At 42.6% G+C, this 21,202-nt stretch overlaps 1 protein-coding gene across 4 annotated transcripts in view; it reads left to right on the forward strand.

Moving 5' to 3' along the window:
- Window positions 1-21,202, forward strand: part of UBR1 (ubiquitin protein ligase E3 component n-recognin 1) — a 251,758-nt gene that overhangs the window by 207,284 nt on the left and 23,272 nt on the right. For 2 of the 4 annotated variants that reach the window (XM_077464560.1, XM_077464558.1), the window contains exons 40-42: window positions 2,795-2,894; window positions 11,666-11,802; window positions 13,622-13,730. In XM_077464560.1, coding sequence (XP_077320686.1) covers window positions 2,795-2,894; window positions 11,666-11,802; window positions 13,622-13,730 — 346 coding nt within the window. The remainder of the gene's footprint in view (window positions 1-2,794; window positions 2,895-11,665; window positions 11,803-13,621; window positions 13,731-21,202) is intronic. The other 2 variants (XM_077464559.1, XM_077464561.1) reach the window with 2 other exon arrangements.

Here is a 21,202-nt window from a genome sequence, read left to right on the forward strand (position 1 = left end):
CTTGATCCAGCACAAGAGCCTCGGCTCTCCCAGGTCTCTCGCTCCTCAAGGGAAAAGTTGGGGCGGCTGAGCTGTGCTCCGTGCGTAAATAGGCACACAGAGCACCACTCCAGGACCAAGCCTGCTCGGGTGCCCCCATAGCAAGTTGCTTTCTATGGGAGCACTAGGCAGGAGGGAGGGGCCTGGAGCACCAGCAGGGGACTCGGGAAGAGGAGGATTGGGACAGCTCTATGCAAAACCACTGCACAGAGCAGGCATGACATGTTTGGTTTTAAATAAAAACCAAACCTTTTTAATGTCACTTTAAGTCATAAACATAATTTCAGTGTTCAACATGCAACCAGTGCCTATATTTCTTAGGTTTGTAATTTATTTTTAATAAGGAATATATATACTTTTTCATGTTTAACACTAAATTTGTTTGCTAGAAGGGACAATGTAAATCAAACAGTGTGTGTTTATTATCACTTTAAGTCATCAACGTAAATTCAGTGCTAAACATGAAACATATAGGCACTTGTTTCATTTTAAACACTGAAATTATATTTGACTTAAAGTGATAATAAACACACACTGTTTCATTTAAAAATATCCCATCCAAGTACCTTTTTTTTTTTTTTTGTTTTTTTTTCCCCCTAGGCTTTATACAGCTGTCACATGGCCCAGCTTTTTCCCAGCCTATCTGCAGGGAAAACCATAAGCAGGAGGAGCATCATCATCTAGTCCTCTGCTGCCGGTCAAAAAAAAAAAAACACAGCGTTTGGAATACAGGGAAAAATAAATCAATAAAAGGTTTTAATTTGTCATACAAATATATGTTTGAAATCAACTCTTTATTATTTCGTGGAAATAATGTAGTGTGGGCAGTTTTATGCCAGTCACAGGCTGTCATATGCCCCTCCAGCCAGTGTCTTAGAATAAGAGGGAGATGAAGCAACCATTAATCTACATGTAATATCCCACCCCCATTATGTTTAGCTGTTAGTGGGCATGGAGGAGGAAGAGGGAGGGAGTGGGCTGTCATTTACCACTATGTATATGCCCACATGTGTGACTTTGCAGTCACAAGGGCTGCTACAATGCGATGGGGAGGAAATGTTCAGAATAGAAACTCACAGAAAACTGAGCATGTGCAGAGTTGCCACTACAGCTGCAAAATCCATAGCTGAATTGGGTCCATGAACAGAAGATGAAGATAGAGAGCAGCAGAATCAACCAGGTTTTGGGCAAAATACAGAAAATGAATCCCATAATGACTACGTATGAACAGCATGTAATACACCATTTGATGGTTTTCATGATGTGAGATTAGGGACACTTTACGTTACACAACGCCACCTTGTATCTAGATTATAAACTAATGTGGATATGTGATTTATATATGTTATGGTTTCATGTGGCAGCATTGATTTTCTTGCTTGAATCACATTAAGGGGGATTTCTTTGTTACTTGTGTAATTTTTTTTCTTGCTCAGTGTGCTCGTTTGTTATTTTTGATTATGTGTAAGCTGTACTTTCTAGCAACATTATGTAGTAGAGGGCATAACCCCAGGAGAAACCTTTTGAACTGTACATTGTCTGCCTTTGCTCTTAAAGGTTAAATTGGCCAATTTAACCACTTAAGGGACTGCCCTATAGCAGTTTTACTGCTACAGGGAGACACCCCTGCCTTTTTCAGAGAATATGAATGATTACACAAAAATGTTTCTCTCACTTTTTTTGTTTTATAGCGCAAAAAATAAATGCACACATGATCAAATACCACCAAAGGAAAGCTGTTTTATTTGGGTACAGCATGGTATGACTGAACAATTATCAGTTAAAGTAACGCAGTGCCGTATCAGTTGCATTTGGCTATAAGCTCCTTTGTTCTGAAGCATTGCCTTGTTTTCAAATGAGACTGGAGTGTTCTTTTAATCGGCACTTCATCTAAAGTATGTGTTGCATTAAAGAGGATGTGAAAATATGAATACATTTTGTTCTGCTTGTTAAGGGGTGGATGTGAAGCTGGACTTAACACATCATAAATTGTTTATCAGAAGGCTTCCTAGTCTAAAGTATTGGGAGAATCTTGTGTATATACAGTAGATCACAAAAGTGGTGCACTCACATTTTTGTAAATATTTTATTATATATTTTCATGTGACAACACTGTAGAAGGGACACTTTGCTACAATATAAATTAGTGAGTGTACAGCTTGTTAAACAGTACATTTGCTGTCCCCTCAAAATAACACACAGCCATTAATGTCTAAACCGCTGGCAACAAAAGTGAGTACATGAAAATGTCCAAATTGGGCCCAAAATGTCAATATTTTGTGTGGTCACCATTACTTTCCAGCACTGCCTTCACCCTCTAGGGCATGGAGTTCACCAGAGCTTCACAGGTTGTCACTGGAGTCCTCTTCCACTCCTCCATGACGACATCACAAAGCTGGTGGATGTTTGAGGGGGCAGCAAATTTACACTGTTATACAAGCTGTACACTCCCTACTTCACATTGAAGAAATTACACTTTGTTACAGTGTTGTCACATGAGAACGAATAAAATATTTACAAAAAATATTGAGGGATGTACTCACTTTTGTGAGTTACTGTAGGTGGAGCATCCTAGGTATAGAACTGTTTTTTTAAATTATTCCTGAAACTGAATTGTTGGAGTTATTTAATGCATTTTTAGCATGGTCCTCATCCACTCAAAGAGCTTGTGTTCTCAGATATAAATTATATTTTTAGAAAATAATAAATAAGATATCCTACAATGGTGCGTCAGATTTGTAAACCTCTCCGATATGTCTTTCCACAGGCACTGTACCAACTTTGTCCTTGGGTGATGGTGAAGAAGGTCTTAGTGCTGCCAATTTGTGTCGGGACCTATCACAACTTACTAATGGGTTAGTGACTTTTCAAGCTTGTTCAGAAACATTTAATCTGTTTAGTCTGTACTGATTAAGCACATCCCATATTTCACCCTTTTTGTACTATATATATATTGAAATGGATAAGAACTATAAATTAGTTCTTGGTTATCTGCTGCTATTTCTAATTAAAAAAGTATAAATGTGCATGCACATTAGAAGTAAACACTCTCTGAGATATGTTCAGCTCAGGCTACTTCTAAATACTGATTTATTGGTGGGCGGTGTTAACATTTATACAGAAATATACGTCATTGCTATGTCAGTCTAATTGGTACATCTCATTGGTTACAATACAAGAGAAATGAAGAAACTTGATGCTTGAAGTTTGGTTGAAGCTGGTTTTCTTATCTCAGAATGCATTCTTCTAACGCGGGGGATGTGGGGGGTACCCGCCATCTTTAAGCGTCAATCTGTATACTACATAATAAGTAAGGAGCATAGGAACATGTATACACATAAGCAAATAGACATTTTCTGATTATCATTATGTACATTGGATTCCTTAACAGTCCCCCCTAAAATGGCTATTTTCTTCTGTCCCTCATCTAAAGGTCCTACTCACCTGGCCCATTCTCCTCAGCAACTCTTTTTAAGCTGTATATAGAGTTAGGCAGCAACTAGTTCACTACCCCCCTCGATACAGCTGGAGAAGGGCAATCAGGTGCTATCTACCCCTATAACCCTAGAGGATTGTGAGATTATGGACAGGGAGTGACTGTAGAGGAGGGAAGGGTTTGTCATCCTCCATCATAAGAGGCTCCTCTTCTTCTTGGTGGAGAGATGTAGGTGGGCTGTTGTCTACAGCCTTGCTCATTAACTTCTTTACGAAAGGTAGAATACAGCATACAATTGGGGCTAAAAGAACCAGGATTATTAGTACCGTTACCCCTATCTGGGCGAGCACCTTCTGCCACCCACTCATCCAGCTAAAATATTGATCCCATGGGTCTGTAATACCGGAGTTCTTCTTCAACTCCAATGACAAATCTTCTAATTTCTTTATAGCTAAAGTTACTTTACCATTTGGGCCGGTATTATCAGGAATGTAGGTGCAACAGGTTCCCATTTTTTCTATGATTTTACAGACACTTCCTTTCTCAGCTAACACCATGTCTAAGGCCATCCGGTTCTGGAATGTCATGTAGGAAGTGGGGGGTAACTGGTCCGCAATTCCCTGGAGGGCATCTTTAGTGTAATTCACGTATCTTTGTTGGTTGTAGTTTATGTAAATGATCCAATCTACATTCTTGTTCACATTTATTATGCGGATCAAAGACTCAAAACCAACTTTTACCTGATCCCTGGCTTTAAATTCATCAGGGACCCCCCTTGGGACCCCTATAGCATCTATGTACACATGAGGGTCAAAGCTTCCGAAGAGAGCTGCTCACTTCCTCCTCTGACTGTGTGCTGGGTCAGTGTATGTATCAGGAGTATCTTCTGCTAGGATATGGAGGGGCATAATCACCTTTTCAAGGGCACATTCACCGGTCCAGATACCCTCTAATCTGGTCCTATGTTTCAACCCACTGTCCCTCCCAGGAACCACAATTCTGGCCCCAGTAACTGTCTGTAAAACACACATATTACCATCAGGGATGCCTCACCTTACCAACAGGGATGTCACTGTACCAATGGCATTGCCATGAAAGAGTCAAACGGACAAGGTACTATGTCACAGTAATCAAAGGTAAAGGTGGTCACATGTGTACCTCAAGAGTTGTACCAAAATGTAATTATGTTATCTTTTTTTTTGTTTTTTTTTGTGATGACCACCTCCTGGGCCTCCCCCCCTAGACCAAACAGAAAAAGGATATGCAGCATGGTTGTCATGAAGTGGGCGGGATCTTGTGCTTGGGGGTGGAGCTTTCTTGCAGTGGGAGGCGTGTATTCAGGTGTTCTTCCCGGCCAATTCCACTGAGGTGGCTGTGGTCAGCAAAACGTGGAATGGACCATCATATCTGGGTTCAAGAGAATGTTTTCTCACAAATTTCTTTACCAGCCCCCAATCTCCAGGCAGTAGTTGGTGTGTTCCTGTATCTAATTCAGGATCTGGAATGGAAGAAAACGCCTGGACATGCATTTGGGTTAATTCTCATGATAATGCTGTTACATAATTTAGTCAACACATCAGATTGCAACTGTAACTGTTGTGGAAAGTAACAGCCAAGTCTGGGGGCTGAACCAAACTAAATTTTATAAGGGGATAGGGCATGTTACCCCCGAGGAGTGTGTCTGACACTGAACAGGGCAATGGGCAAACTGTCTGGCCGACTCATGTTAGTCTTTTGGGCCATCTTTAACATCCTGTTTTTCTAGTGTCCCTTTTATCCTTTCTACCTTCCCACTACTTTGAGGGTGGTAAGGGGTGTGTAGAGCCAACTGAACCCCCAGTGCTGCCCTAATCTTTTGTAAGGGTTGCTGTGAAGGCTGGGCCTGATCGTTCTCTATCACCTCTGGGACCTCAAATCTACATACTATCTCACTCAGTAGTTCCTTAGCTGTGGTCCTGGCAGTCATGTCCACCTCCACTAGGGGGCGTATTCCAATCTGTCACTCCTTTGGCATTTGGGAGTGATCAATTTGTATCCTCTGGAAGGGGGTATAGAGCTTTTGCCAGGTGCTTCTTCTGTGCCTTTTCTGTACATTCTGGGTTACATTTGTTGCAGATAGTGCCTAATCTTTAGAAGTTGTTGGTCAATGAAGTAACTCATAAGTTCATAAGAGTCTTTGTCAAGTGGGCAGCTCCATTTGCCCATTGCACCATGGCTGGGTACATACTCCTGGGTAGACAAGGCTTCTTGTTGCACTCGAATAGTCCATCTCTGAGAGTTGCTCCTCTCCGTTTTCCAGCTTTTCTTCTCATCCGGACTTGCTACTTCCTGTAATTATTTCAGATAAACTCTGTCCACTGGGAAAGTCTGTAGGATAAGCACAGGGTGGTCTTCTTCTACCACCCTGCTGTCCACTTCCCGTGGACCACTGCCTGTCTGTTTGGCAGCTGAATTGTCTAGATTGCCTCGAGCTTCCTTCGAGTTTAGTTTGTCGTGTGCTTTACTTTAGAATAGTCACTTGGGTTGGGAGAAGCAGGGCGTCCATCAAGTCCTTGATGGCTGAGCTATGTTTCACAGGTGTTCCTGCAGCCATCAGGAACCCTCTGTCCTTCCAGATAACACCAAAATCATGGGCAACGCTGAAGGCATATCTTGAGTCCGTATGAATGTTGGCTCTTTTTTCCTCTGCCAATTTACATGCTGTAGTAAGTGCCTGTAGCTCTGCCACCTGTGCAGACATCCCCGGCGGTAAGGTTTCAGTTTGGAGAACCGAGTTTTCAGTGGTGACCTGGATCCTGCAGGGGTATTTCACTCATGGTGGGGATAATGCGTGGTTTCCAGCCGCATTAGTTCGATGCAGTTATGGGGTGACAAGTCAAGACTCGACTCCTCCTCCTTACCCCCCTCGAAGTGGAAGAAGGGTGGTAGGTTTCGGTGTTTGACAACGTAATAGAGTAATGCTGTCTAGAAGGTAGAAACACAGGAGTCTCAAGTGTCTGGCAATGGACAGATGTTTCGGCTGGATCTTGGTGGAGTATGGGAGCAATGTCATGGGGAGCAAGCAGAACGAGGCAGAGTCCGAGAGCCAAGTCCAAAGTTTTGTCAAACAAGGCTTTTGCAGCAAAGACAGCTCACAGACACGATGGGCCTCCTATTGCTATCGCATCCAGCCGACAGGAATAATATCCTATAGGGCGTAGGCAGATGCCGTGTGATTGGGCGAGTACACCTGTAGCATGTCCCAGATGTTCGGATACAAAGGGCTTGAACGTTTTGTCGTAGTCTGGGAGCCCTAGCGCCAGAGATGGTGTGCTTGAAGGCCTCAAAGTTGGATATTGCTTCAGGAGACATCTGGAAGGGGTCTGATTTCAGGGCATCATACAAAGCTTGCATCAGTAGGGAGCCTTCTGGAATCCATGCTCTGCAATACGAAATTAGTCCAAGGAAGGAATGAAGAGGCTTCTGGCCTTGTGGCAGTGGGATGTCAGAGATTGCTTACACCCTGTCTTCAGTGAGGTGTCTTGTCCCATGGGACAAGACAATGTCCAAGAACAATTACAGATGTTGAGCACCACTGCAATTTGGGCTTTGAGGTTTTGCAGCCCTGTTTGGCAAGATGGCACAACTGGCTTTCTGAGGTGACTTCAACAGTGGGTAAGTCAGTTGCACAGTGGAGAAGGTCATCAACATATTGGAGGAGAATCACTTCCAGGTGATCCTCTTGTTATGTGTCAAGGATGATAGCCGTAGCATTTGCAAACTAGCTTGGAGAGTTCTGTGCCCCTTTTTGGCATAACTGTCTAGGTACGTTGCTGTCTTTTCGTGGGTGAATGCAAAAGGTACCAGCAGGAGGGGTGAGGGTAGACACTGAAGAATGCATTTGCCAGGTCCACCACAGTGAAGTACTCAGCCATTGGAGATACAGCTGATAATAAGGTATGTGGATTTGGCACAATTGGGGTGTCCAACACTGTGACTTCGTTAATTGCTCGCAGATCCTGCACCATCCTGTATCTGTCAGGTTCTCCCTTAGGTGTTTTCTTCTTGACAGGAAAAAGAGGTGTATTACATGGTGAGGTACAGGGGATCAAGGCCCCATTCTGGACCAAGGCAGCTACATGTTTCGAGATAGCTTCTGATTGAGCCAACTTAAGTGGGTATTGTGGTTTCCGGGGCAATGATGCGCCCTCTTTGAGCTTGACTGAAACTGGTGGCACTTTTAAGTGACCAATGTCTTCCGGGCCTGTGGACCATAGACACGCAGGAATTCTGTCAAGTACTTCTTTTGGTATTGAACTTGGAGTTATTGCTCCATGAAGTGTCATCAGGAGAGGCAGAGAACACAAGGCAGATGAGTCTTCCAAGGATAGGGGAGTATAATATAATATAAAAATTTATAGTGAATTTGGGGTGATCAATTATGTATTCAGTCATCATGTTTGGAACCATCTAGTTTCACTTATATAGGGTAATGTAGCAAACTGTGCTGAAGCAGATATAACTATAGAGAAAAAAAAACGAAGGGCCCATTTATGCCATTGCATTGTGGTAACGTGTGCAGTATCACATGTTACATGTTGTGGTGTGATATGTTGCCATGCACCTCAGTGCACCTTGACGGTGAGGTATGCTGCCAGAAATGGAACATGCATCTTTTTAGTTATGTTTTGGTGCAATCAGCAGACCTTTTAGCCAATGAGTATATTCCCATGTTAAGAAAAGAACACAATTGATCCTAGATTCAAAAAACAAGAGAGGGAATTAGGGATTTTAACGGTGCAAATAGCGACTAGATAGTAAACATTATTGAATAGGATACAGAATTATAATACAAATATTTATTGAATTCAAAGTTAAAATCATTAACAAATTATGCTTGAAAAATAAAAACACAGGACAATGCAGTGCAGTGGTTGTTCTCATTAAACACACATAATCCCGACATGTTTCGCAATAGGTTGCTTCTTCAGGGGATTTCAGGGGACAATTGATCCTAGGCATTAAGGCTTATTTCCACAAGGGCTATTGACCAGCTTTAGCCTCCACACCAATGCATTTTTCATGCTTTTTGCAGAAACGCAGGACCTTTTATTTTTTTTTATTTTTTTAAGTCATATCAATGCATTTTTGTGCCTCCTGCCTTTTTGGAAAGGGTCAGGGACTTTATTAAAAACGTGAAACTGTTTTTTTTTTTTTTGGTTCAGTAGACTTCAATTGAGAAGTTTTTACCACAATTGCATTTTTAAATCTGCCAAACAACAAATCGCCCTCCCCAAAATAGGAGGATTAAAAAAAAGTAGCCAAAAATGAGAAAAAGGCCTGTAAATGAAACGCAGCTAAACGTGAGTTACTGCGTTTAGCTGCGATTTAGAAGCGCTTGGTGCTTGAAATGCCTCTAAACACAGTTTCTGAACCCATTTTTTGTTGCGTTCCAAAAAGAGTCTCTAAACTCAACTGCCTAGAAACTACCATAAATGACTCTGTATACATGGACAGATGAGATAACAGAGGAGAGTTCAGGAGCAGTTGAAACAAATGCCCAACTGCTCTAAACGTCTGTTTACCAGCAGCAGTTTACATGAAGCCTTATGTATGGATTTTCAGGAGTACAGTGAGATTTGTTACAGATTGTACCAGTTAGGGATTACAATTATGTTGTATAGTTTTTTTAGTTTTTTTGCGCATATAATTGTTTTCAGTTTTTGATTGTTCACAGATTCGGTCTATTAACAATTTGTGATTTATTTTTATTGTGCACATTTTGTGTTTGATTACTTTTTATGTTCAGTTTGAAATAATGAGCATTTGTTTGGCACTGCATTTTCTTATTTTTATTATTACATATATGTTTTGTATCAGGACTTCTGTGCTGGCAGCTTTACAAATATTCAGACCAGAGCACAGGTTTTAAATGAACGGGCTGCTAATATGTTAATGTGTGGCATTGCATGTATTAACGCAACATTTAAGAAGTTGAATATACCTCTTTACCCCTCATTTAACCAGGACAGTTCCAGGCCTAAAACCATGTAGTACAAGGAGGGAAAGAATCCCCTGAAAAGGGAGTCACGGGCGAACCAAGCTGCTTTATAAAGGATATCATTTTATTGTACCAAAATAAAAAATGAGGCTAACACTGGGTACCCATCACCAACACCAGGATTATATTAAAATTAATAGCAGCTGCGTCACTCAACCATCACACATGCACACACCAATTATCCAAGTTGATAATAAATTAAAGTGCAGTTCTTGATACTGGATTAAACTAAGACCCCTTTCACACCACACCGGCCATAGCGTGGGCGGTAAAATGCCGCTATTTTTAGCAGCGTTTCACCGCCGGATTTGCGGTGCATTTCGGCCGCTAGCGGGGTGCTTTTACCCCCGCTAGCGGCCGAGAAAGGGTTAAAACCGCCGGCAATACGCCGCAATAGCGGCGTTTTGCCGGCGGTATTACAGCGCTGCCCCATTGATTTCAATGGGGAGCAGTGGTGGAGGAGCAGTAAACACACCAAAGAAGCTGGCTGGCAGGACTTTTCCCTGATGTACTGCCAGCGCACCGCTGTAGTGTGAAAGCCCTCGGGCTTTTACATTACAGACAATGGTGCAGCTTAGGCGTTTTTTCTAACGCTATAGCGCCTGCAAAACACCCTGGTGTGAAAGGGGTCTAAAAGTCCCGGTGACAAACGCCATACGGAAATATGTCCATCCTGTCACTGAAATGGTTTAGGGGCCCCCTTGAAGGGGGATAGTTGTATGAGAAGTGATTTGTTGACACTTTGTGATATTCCCCAAGATGGTATAGATATCTGGAATATGGACTAATGGAGAACTGGTCTTTGAGTCGGATTTAAAATGTGGCATATATCCACAGTGAATAACAGTCCAGACACACAGGTAAACAATAGTCCAGGTAATACTATATGAATACGTTCACAGGGGAACCCACTGTTGCATAGCAGTACATAAATAGTCACTACAATACCGAGTAGACTATTGCAGGTTGGGGAAAATAAGAGTCAAGCAAAGTTTTTTTTTTTTTTTTTTTTTTTTTTTTTTTTTTTTATACCACTTGCCACCTGCCCTATAGCAGATACACAGCGGCAAAGTGGTTTCAAAATCCTGACCGGACGTCATATGATGTGATCAGGATTTTGAGCCGCTGCGTGCCCCCGGGGGCGCGTATCGCGGCGATCGTTGTTGTGGGATGTCAGTTTGACACCCCGCAACTATGATCTCGGTAAAGAGTCTCCGTCCAATCACGGCTGATCACAGTGTAAATAGGAAAAGCCGGTGATCGGCTTTTCCTCACTCGCGTCAGACGCGAGTAGAGGAGAGCCGATCGGCTGCTCCTCTGACAGGGGGGGGTCTGTGCTGATCGATTATCAGCGCAGCCCCCCCCCCCCCCCCCCGAGGATGCCCACACAGGACAACCAGGGATGCCAGTCAGTGCCCACAATGGATGCCAATCAGTGCTCATGATTGGCATGCATTATTGTTTGCCACTGATTGGCATCCATTAGTACAGTATAATGTAATACAATGCCGCCTATCAGTGCCCACCCGCACCAGCCATCAGTGCCAATTTGTGCCGCCTATCAGTGCCCGTCCGTGTCGCATATCAGTGCCTCTTCATTGGTGCCCCATCAGTGCCCATCAGTGAAGGAGAAAACTTACTTATTTACAAAGTTTTGTAACTGAAACAAAAAAAAAAACAATTTTTTTCAAAATTTTCGGTATTTTTTTTTATTTGTTTAGCAAAAAATAAAAACCGTAGAGCAATTAAGGCAGTGGTGATATACTTTGGGCATACACCGGCAGCTCCAAAGGGTTGGTTTGGATAACCAGAGGCTGTATGGTATCATCAGGTGCGTCTTATCGCCATACGGGGTATGTGGAGCCATGATAAACAGGCTATCACTCTATAGGCTCATCGAGGCCGCACACACGCGCACACACACATGCACACACATGCACACGCACATGCACATGCACACGCACGCACACAGTACACATAGCTGTAGACATGCTGCTACAGAGAAGTTGATATTAATTTTTGAAAGGCTGGTAATTCTCCTATTTATGAATCATTTTATGTGTATGTATTGTTTGATGACTTGTCTGCAAATATTACTATAAAAACACTCATAGTATTTGACACTGTACTCTATAAATGCCTTGTTGCAGTTGCCTAGCAGCTGATGTCTCTGGCGGGTATATCTGGGACTGTGTAAGGAGAGGCATTCTCCCTTTCTTGCGCTGTGCTGCTGTCTTCTTCTACTACTTGCTGGGAGTAATGCCACCCGATGAACTGCAGACATTGGGTAAGTCATCAGTTCTCACCAATAGGGTAAAAATTATATGTGCTATTCAGCAAAATGAATTGCCCGTGCTTTACAGTGATCCTATTGTACTACCTGTTATGAAGACTCAACATATTCCCCTTGGTTCTATTCATCAGTGTCCATGAACAAAAAAACACCTGAATACCCACACAGAGCAAGTTCATCACAATTTTAATTTGCTTGTTAACATTTATTTTAAAAACCTTGATAAGAATATACAGTATATTGCCCTTGTAAAGGACTAAAGTTTTTTTTGTTTACCTTTGCAATGCATTCTCTGCTTTAGGCTAAAAATCATTCCATTGACAGTCCCCCCCCCCCCCCCCTCCAAATACATACCTGAGCCCAATCTCAAGCCAATCTCTGCCCGAGAGCAGCGGGGCTCTCCATTCTCTCCCCTCACTTGACATGGAGGCAGCAGCTTCTGCTGCTGTCAATAAAATCCAGTAGGTTGGGAGCCAGATGGAGGTCCAAGCCACTCTGTGCATCAGTAATTGTATACAGCCCAGCTCAGAGAAGGTGGGTATAAGCTAAAGTGATTGTGAAGTTCCAACTTAAAAAAAGAAACCTGTTATATCCTGCTCTGCGCAATAGTTTTGCATTGCATGGCCTGAACCTCCTCTTCTGGAGTTCCCACTGATGCTCCTGGCTCCTCCCATCCACAGAGTGCCCCTATGAACACCCATTTCTATAGGGGCACTTATGTTGGCTCGCTTCCGAGCTTTGATGTCTGTGCATATTGACACAGATAACCGGACTCAGTCCCAATGGCTTCTGCTGCCTTCTCAAAGCCAGTGAGATCAGGAAGTGAGGGGAGATGAGAGCTGCAGACATGCGCAGCGTTGGATCAAATGAGGGCTCAGGTAAGTAAAAAAGGGGGAGAAAGGGCGAAGCTGATTGATGCCTAAACATTTTTTAACTTAATGCACAGAATTTTGTTGAGGAATCCCTTTTGAAAAACATCCCCTATCAATTCTAGCCACAGCCATCTTGAGTAAGGACAGATAATCAAGTAGCATTTAAATCCTTCATTTAAATAAAGACAGGAAGGTGTTTTTAGCTGAGAAAACCCCTCCTCCAGATGTAAGGATGAAGGAAAACCCTCTTGATGTATGAGATCATTTTGACCTAGGCTAGAAAAAGCCCCTTTGACACATTTCATCAATTCAGACATGTTTTTTCAAAGAAACAACGGGTGACGTTTACAGCCGTTTTTTCGGCAGTTTCCATCAATTTTTACATTTGTTTTTTTTCACATCCACTACCAATGCAAAAAAAATGTTTGTTCTGTTTGTTTGTTGTTTTTTTTGGAAAACTAGGGCTTTGATGGTTTAAAAAAAAAAAACAGATGTTCGTGGATGTAAACGCATGTAAACGAATTATCGCCCATTTACATAATTTTTCCCTAGAGATGCATTGTTGTCTGTTTTTCATCTGTGAACGATGTGTGAAAAATGGACAAACGCTGTATACGCATGTAAAAGGGGCCTAAAACATGAATAGAACTTCCTATGTAATTACGAAGTCCTATAACATAAGGATTAAATAATCCTTACAGCTGATTTCAGGACTTTAGTGTTAATCATTGTTTCCACATAATGCCCATGCTCTTTGTCGTAAAGAAACAATATAGCTAAGGGCCACCATAACCCAATAAGGTAGCTTGATGTACTGTTGAGCAAAGATTGAGCTTTTTAGGGCTACCCCTAGAGAACTGATATGGCCTTCGTATTGCTTTTTAAGTCTGTTTTATATTATTCTATAGTCTTTTACATCTATTCTACTGCATTTTTTGCAGCAGTTCCTGAAGAGCAGTTTGAGGCTTTGTGCAGCTACCTCTGTTTACCTACCAATTTGTTCCTACTTTTTGAAGAGCACTGGGATACCATGAAACCACTTATCCAGAGGTAAATAGCTTACTGTTTCCATGTTAAACTTTATGTGAACTCTATAATCACTACTTTTCTCATCTAACATTTCATCTCCTAGCCAGAGTTAGAGGAAAAAGATCTGGAGCTGCTTATATCAAAATCGTCCAAAATTCGCAAACGGTGTGGCCAGGCAGTGGGGGGAAGCAAGTAGAATTTTGGGGTGCTTCACTTAAGGCATCACCAGCAATAGGAAGGAGGTCCTGATTTCCACATATAGATCTTTAGCTAGACCTCATTTAGAATACTCTGTTCAGTTCTTGAGATCTAGCTTACAAAAAGATATTGTTAGGATAGAATGAGTGATGATCAACAAAAATAGTCAAAGGTCTGAGGAATATAACATGTCAAGAGAGACTGCAGGAACCTAATATGTACACCCTTGAGGAAAGACATTTAAAGTCTTTAACCACTAGAACACCAGCACGTTAAACCCCCTACCAGTCTGGGACATTTTTTCGTTTTCAGCTCTGATATTTTGACTAAAAATTACTCTGTCATACCTAAATAAATTTTATATCACTTTTTTACACCAATATTATACTATATAACAGAAATATGACAAAAAAAAAACTTTAATTTCGTTTTTGCTATAAAGCCTTGAAAATCTTTCTTAATTGATTTAGCCCAAAATGTTTAATGCTACATTTTTTTAATTTTTTTGTTACAAAATGTAGTCTTTGTGAAAGATATAGAACCTACAAACTATAGTGTACAGTAGGGGTATTGAAATTTTTGAAGGTCCAGTCAGCAGAGGTCTAAATAACGTTTGATTCCTAACAGCACTGTGTATTAGTAAACGTGGCATGTTTTTGCAAGTATCAAACTGCATGGTGCCACTGTACCATGTGGCTCGGTGCGGAGTAATTTAAACAGGGTCAGGGACTTCTTTCTCAGTTTTTTGGCATATAAGGCAGCCAACTGAAATAAATGGGCCCCCTACCTGCAGAATTCGGTATGCAATTGTGAATCTAGTCTCGGATCCTTAACATCACAATCCTGCAATTACATCCATGTTCTCATTCCCACCCTGCACATGCTGCTCTTCACATTACAGTCCTCAGCCGCTCTTCATATTCTTGTACTCCCCTTTTTATAGCACCCTCCTTCTAGCACCCCCCTTCTCATTCCTGTCCTCTCCCCCTTAATAGCATCTCCCCGTTCTTCCTCTCCGTGAGGCGATCACGGGTATCCCCACGGCGATAGAGTCCGTGGGACCCTCGACCGGAGCATACAGGTACGTGATTTTGCCTGTAGTGCCCTTCTGCCGTCGTATATCGGCGTGAGGCAGTCAGGGATCGGTTAAACATCGCCTATGGAGATTTTTAAGGGTAAAAAAAGTAATTTTTGGGGGTTCTAAGTAATTTTCTAGCAAAAAAAATGTTTTTAACTTGTAAACACAGAGCCTGAAAAAGGACCGGTCCTTAAGTGGTTAAGTTAAAAACATACATATAAAGACAGTACCTCCAACCAAGTAAACTGCATGTTGAGCATAAACGCATATCAATATTAACAGCTCCATACCCAGAATATGTTAAAAAGTTTTAAACTCTCCCACACACATGCTTTTTCCAGTCCTTTAACCATATTAGAACACATTATCAGGCTAACCCAGTCAATTACTTTTTTTTAAACATTCTCATCTGGCATTCATGTCAAGTAACCTCTCCATGACCAGATCAGTGAGCCCAGGCACATCCAGCCACGGACCTCGTAGTTTTTCAAATTTTCATGTGTAACCCCTTTGTTGATAAATCCTTTTCTCTGTTTGGTGCACATTACCCACAGCAGTGATCCATTCTGTGACTGTAGGAGGGTTCTCTGACTTCCAATGTGTCGTTATTAACTTACGAGCCAAGAATAGGGTTCTGACAAATTCCTCCAGCAGATTGAGCAAGCAGAGTTTAGGGATAGAGAGATCTGAAATATCCTGTTAAGAGTGTCCACCACTTCCTTCCAATAGGAATGTAATTTTGGGTACCTCCACAGTAAATGTAAATAAGATCATGGTGACCTGATTCATATAGTGCATGTCGTTGTAGACAAGAGACCCATAGTGTGCAGTCTGTGTGGGGTATAGTATACCCTCAAAAGGATATAAAATTGTGTTAATCTTTGTGAAACATTCAGGGAGCAGATCGGTACCAACCAGAGAGCTTGCTTCCACTGTTCTTGGCGGTCGGAATTTTGCATGACTGTGTGTAGGCAAGACAGTTTGAGCGGAATTCCGTTGGGAAAACCACCAGAGCTTTTTCCCGACGAGAATTCCGAACGTGTGTACGTGGCATTAGAAATCTATTGAGCTATATACCAGGACACTTGCACCTCTAGAGAACAAATGGTACGCCCTTCTCACCCAAGAATTTTTAAGACAAATCTGAGTTTCTGCAGTCAAATGGGTCTACTGGAAACATAAGATGGCTGGAGGGAATTTTTTCAAACAGGTAGCTATCATCATATGTTTAACCAGTTCCCGGCCGGCGCACGCCAATGTACGTCAGCAGAATGGCACGGGCAGGCATATTCGTGGACTCAATCACCGTGGGGATACCTGCGATGGTCTCAAGGGGAGGCTGAACGGAGAGATGCCATTGTAAACAGCATCTCCCCGTTGTGCCTAGCAACAAGTGACGCTGATCTCTGCTCCATGTGATTGGAGCAGAGATCAGTGTTCACTATCACAAAGCCCAGCCCCCCACAGTTAGTAACACGCCCCTAGGAACACTTAACCCCTACACTGCCAACCCCTGGTTAACCCCTTCACTGCCGGTGTCATTTACACAGGAATCAATGCATTTGTATAGCACTGATTGCTGTATAAATGACAGTGGTCCCAAAAATGTCAGATGTGTCCACCGTTATGTCGCAGTCGCAATAAAAATCGCTGATCGCCGCCTTTACTAGTGAAAAAATAATTAATAAAAATGCCATACAACTATGCCCTATTTTGTAAATGCTATAACTTTTTTGCGCAAACCAATCAATCGCTTATTGCGATTTTTACCAAAAATATGTAGACGAATACGTATCAGCCTAACTTTTTTTATATATATTTTTTTGGGGGATATTTATTATAACAAAAAGTAAAAAATAATGCGTTTTTTTTTTTTTTTTTAAATTAACACTCTATTTTTGTTTATAGCGCAAAAAATAAAAACCGCAGGGGTGATCAAATACCACCAAAAGAAAGCTCTATTTGTGGGGGAAAAAATACGTCAATTTTGTTTGGGAGGCACGTCGCACGACCGCGCAATTGTCAGTTAAAGCGACGCAGTGCCGAATCGCAAAAAGTGGTCTGGTCTTAAGCCTGCAAAATGGTCCGGTCTGTAAGGTGTTAAGAGGGGAACTTTGACCTCCTGACGTTCCACGCTATTACAGGAATCTCAGCCATTTGGGAAAATTGGAGATGAACAAAAACATCAACACATTATCTGTGGTATAATGGTACAAATTATCTCAGAACACAAGTGCACATGAACTGGCATGACTGATTGATTGGTCCTCGACCGGGCAAACTTGTAGGGAAATCCAACCTCTGCTCCCCCATAAAAGGTCAGCACAAAACACGGCACACCAGCATTTAGGTAGGTCCAGGCTTATCTACCCACCCGACGAAACCTGCATTGTAGAAAAAAATCAACAGGGTAGGCCCCCATGTCCCAAAGAAGTGTGCCTGTCTGTTAGCTGCAACACGCAGCTTTGCAGGGCACAACATCGCGTATTGGAATTGCAGGTTCCTCAACCGCCTTTTCACATCTGCGAACGTGGCCCGGCGTCTCTGCACCTCCACAGATAAGTCTGGATAAAAGGATATCCTGGTGCATTGAACTGCACAATGGCACGCTCCCACGCACATCTCGGCGCTGCTTCCCTGTCCCTGTAATGTAGAAGCCAGGCCAAGAACTGTCTTGGGTGGAGGAGGTGACGACACCTTTCAACTGTGAAAAAGGGGGAGAAAGCATCCTTGCCAAATAGATCAATAAGCCACCCTTCGATGAGTGATGATGGATCTTTCCCCTTGGTTTTTTTCTAGCAGGTCCCCTATGCAAATGTTACGCCACAAACTATTTTCATATCATCCGCTCAGGTGGACCACGTTGGTAGCCAGCTGGAAAGCTCAAAATGGCCACTGTATCGCTGCTGGGAGAGGATTACTGGACTGTGCTAAAGCGGATCTGTGAGAAACGCTGCCTCTCACATGCCGATCTTGGCCACACCCCCTACCTTCAGGCTTTTAAGGGTTATTAATTACACATCTAAATTCTTGACTGCATATTACATTTTGGAGGCTCTGGACCACCAGGACCATAGAATCACTCTAGCAAAAAGGCAAAGGATCAGTCCATGTGGCAAGCAACAATGAGGTTTAAGAAACAGGCCAGGGTCAGTACAAGCAGCAGGCAGAGGCAGCGCACTATCGGTGTGGCGGTGATCAGGAACACTGTTCTTGGCTGCACGGTCTGTAGTGACACAGTACTGATGTGGCAGCAACAATTAGGGGCACTATCGATGGTTGCATTGGCTCTGGTGAGACGGCTATTGGTATGTGTAGCAAACAGTAACATTGTTGCTTACTGCACTGGTCTGCTGACGCTGTACGGGTGTGGCTAGTGATCCGTAACACTGGCTGGCTACACTGGCATACAGTGTCGCCAGATCAGGGGTGGTGAGTGATCAGGGATACATTTGAATAATTGTATTAAATATCAGATCACCCCATCTGAAGCGTATCAACTAAATATATTTATATATGTATTCTAAATGGATATATCCATGTTGCATGGCTTGCATCTGAGATGCTTTTGAGTTTCTTTCGTTTCTTTGACTCGTTTATATTTGCATTCATGTAAACTTCTATGGGGGAAAGAACACAATTTATTCACAGCAATGTATGATAAATGTAAAAGTAAACACAAGCTTGTTCCAGTAATGTGACTCACTACATAGGGAATCTAAAATCTCTAAACACCCTGGAGCATGCACCTTTACCAAGCAAAAAATGGCAGCTCCCATATTTCTATTTCCAGAGATTGCTTTAACCACTTGACCACTGGGCAATTAAACACCCTTAATAACCAGACCAATTTTCAGCTTTCGGTGCTCACATTTTGAATGACAATTACTCAGTCATGCAACAACTGTACCCATATGACATTTTTGTCTTTTTTTCACACAAATAGAGCTTTCTTTTGGTGGTATTTAATCACCGCTGGGTTTTTTATTTTTTGTGCTATAAAATAAAAAAGACCGAAAATTCTGTAAAAATAAATAAATGAATAACAAAAATGAATTTTTCTTTGTTTCTAATATAAAATTTTGCAGATTAGTAATTTTTCTTCATAAATTTTGGTAAAAATTTATACTACTACATATCTTTGGTAAAAATAAGTACAAATTGGTGGATATTATTTGGCCTTTGTGAAAGTTAGTGTCCACAAGCTATGGTGCCAATATCAGAAAATTGATCACACCTGAAGTACCGATGGCCTATCTCATTTCCTGAGACCCTAACATGCCAGAAAAGAACAAATACCGCCCAAATTACCCTTTTCTTATTTGCACAGCAATTTTTCGAACACATTTTTTTGGGGGGGGAAAAACTCAGTAATGTTAGCCCGATGTTTTTGCATAATGTGAAAGATGAAGTTACACCAAGTAAATAGATAGCTAACGTGTCACCCTTCAAAATTGCACACACTCTTGGAATGGCGCCAAACTTCGCTACTTAAAAATCCCCATAGGCGACGCTTTAATTTTTTTTTACTGGTTACATGTTTTGAGTTAGAGGAGATCTAGAGCCAAAATGATTGCTCTCGCTCTAACATTTGCAGCGATACCTCACGTGTGGTTTGAACACCGTTTTCTGTTTTTTTTTTATTGTTAATTTTACTTTATTTTAGTTTGACTTTTTTTTTCTCCCAAAAATAAATTTTTTGATCACTTTTATTCCTATTACAAGGAATGTAAACATCCCTTGTAATAGGAATATGGCATGACAGGTCCTCTTTACAGTGAGATATTGACCTCTAGGCTGGGAAGCCTGAAATAAAAAAAAAAAGCTATATCATTCAGATATCCCCGCACAAAGTCAAGGATGTCATATGAACATGGCCTAGTATGGCTGGGTATTGCAGAGTATCCCCGGGTATGGCTGGGTATTGCAGAGTATCCCCGGGTATGGCTGGGTATTGCAGAGTATCCCCGGGTATGGCTGGGTATTGCAGAGTATCCCCGGGTATGGCTGGGTATTGCAGAGTATCCCCGGGTATGGCTGGGTATTGCAGAGTATCCCCGGGTATGGCTGGGTATTGCAGAGTATCCCCGGGTATGGCTGGGTATTGCAGAGTATCCCCGGGTATGGCTGGGTATTGCAGAGTATCCCCGGGTATGGCTGGGTATTGCAGAGTATCCCCGGGTATGGCTGGGTATTTCAGAGTATCCCCGGGTATGGCTGGGTATTGCAGAGTATCCCCGGGTATGGCTGGTTATTTCAGAGTATCACCGGGTATGGCTGGTTATTTCAGAGTATCACCGGGTATGGCTGGTTATTTCAGAGTATCACCGGGTATGGCTGGTTATTTCAGAGTATCACCGGGTATGGCTGGTTATTTCAGAGTATCACCGGGTATGGCTGGTTATTTCAGAGTATCACCGGGTATGGCTGGTTATTTCAGAGTATCACCGGGTATGGCTGGTTATTTCAGAGTATCACCGGGTATGGCTGGGTATTTCAGAGTATCACCGGGTATGGCTGGGTATTTCAGAGTATCACCGGGTATGGCTGGGTATTTCAGAGTATCACCGGGTATGGCTGGGTATTTCAGAGTATCACCGGGTATGGCTGGGTATTTCAGAGTATCACCGGGTATGGCTGGGTATTTCAGAGTATCACCGGGTATGGCTGGGTATTTCAGAGTATCACCGGGTATGGCTGGGTATTTCAGAGTATCACCGGGTATGGCTGGGTATTTCAGAGTATCACCGGGTATGGCTGGGTATTGCAGGGTATGGCTAGGTATTGCAAGGTTTCACCGAGTATGGCAATTTATGGCAGAGTTTTGGCAGGGCATTGCAGAGTATTGGCAGGGCATTTCTGGGCATTTCAGCGTATTGGCAGGGCATTGCTGGGCATTGCAGAGTATTGGCAGGGCATTGAGGGGTTAATTATCTGTGAGCGGCGCTGTGGGTACTGCAGATCCAGCCCACAGCGTTGCTGACACCGATCTCTCCCCTCTCATTGTACCGATCGGTACAGAGAGGGGAGGAAGGAACCGGCGTCATAACATGACGCTGTTTTTTTTTTACAAGTGATCGCTCTGTAATTTGATGGAGCGATCGCGTGGTAAACGGCCGCGATGAGCCGTGATGCGCCAGCAGTCACGGATGCTCTCGAGTGCATGCCCCAGGGGGCGGGCGAGAGCGGAATTCTGGGAGGACATTATAGTACGTCC

Source organism: Lithobates pipiens, unplaced genomic scaffold (assembly GCF_037356315.1).
Source record: "Lithobates pipiens isolate NorthernLeopardFrog02 unplaced genomic scaffold, aLitPip1_a1.2 Scaffold_30, whole genome shotgun sequence".
NCBI classification, from domain to species: Eukaryota; Metazoa; Chordata; class Amphibia; order Anura; family Ranidae; genus Lithobates; species Lithobates pipiens.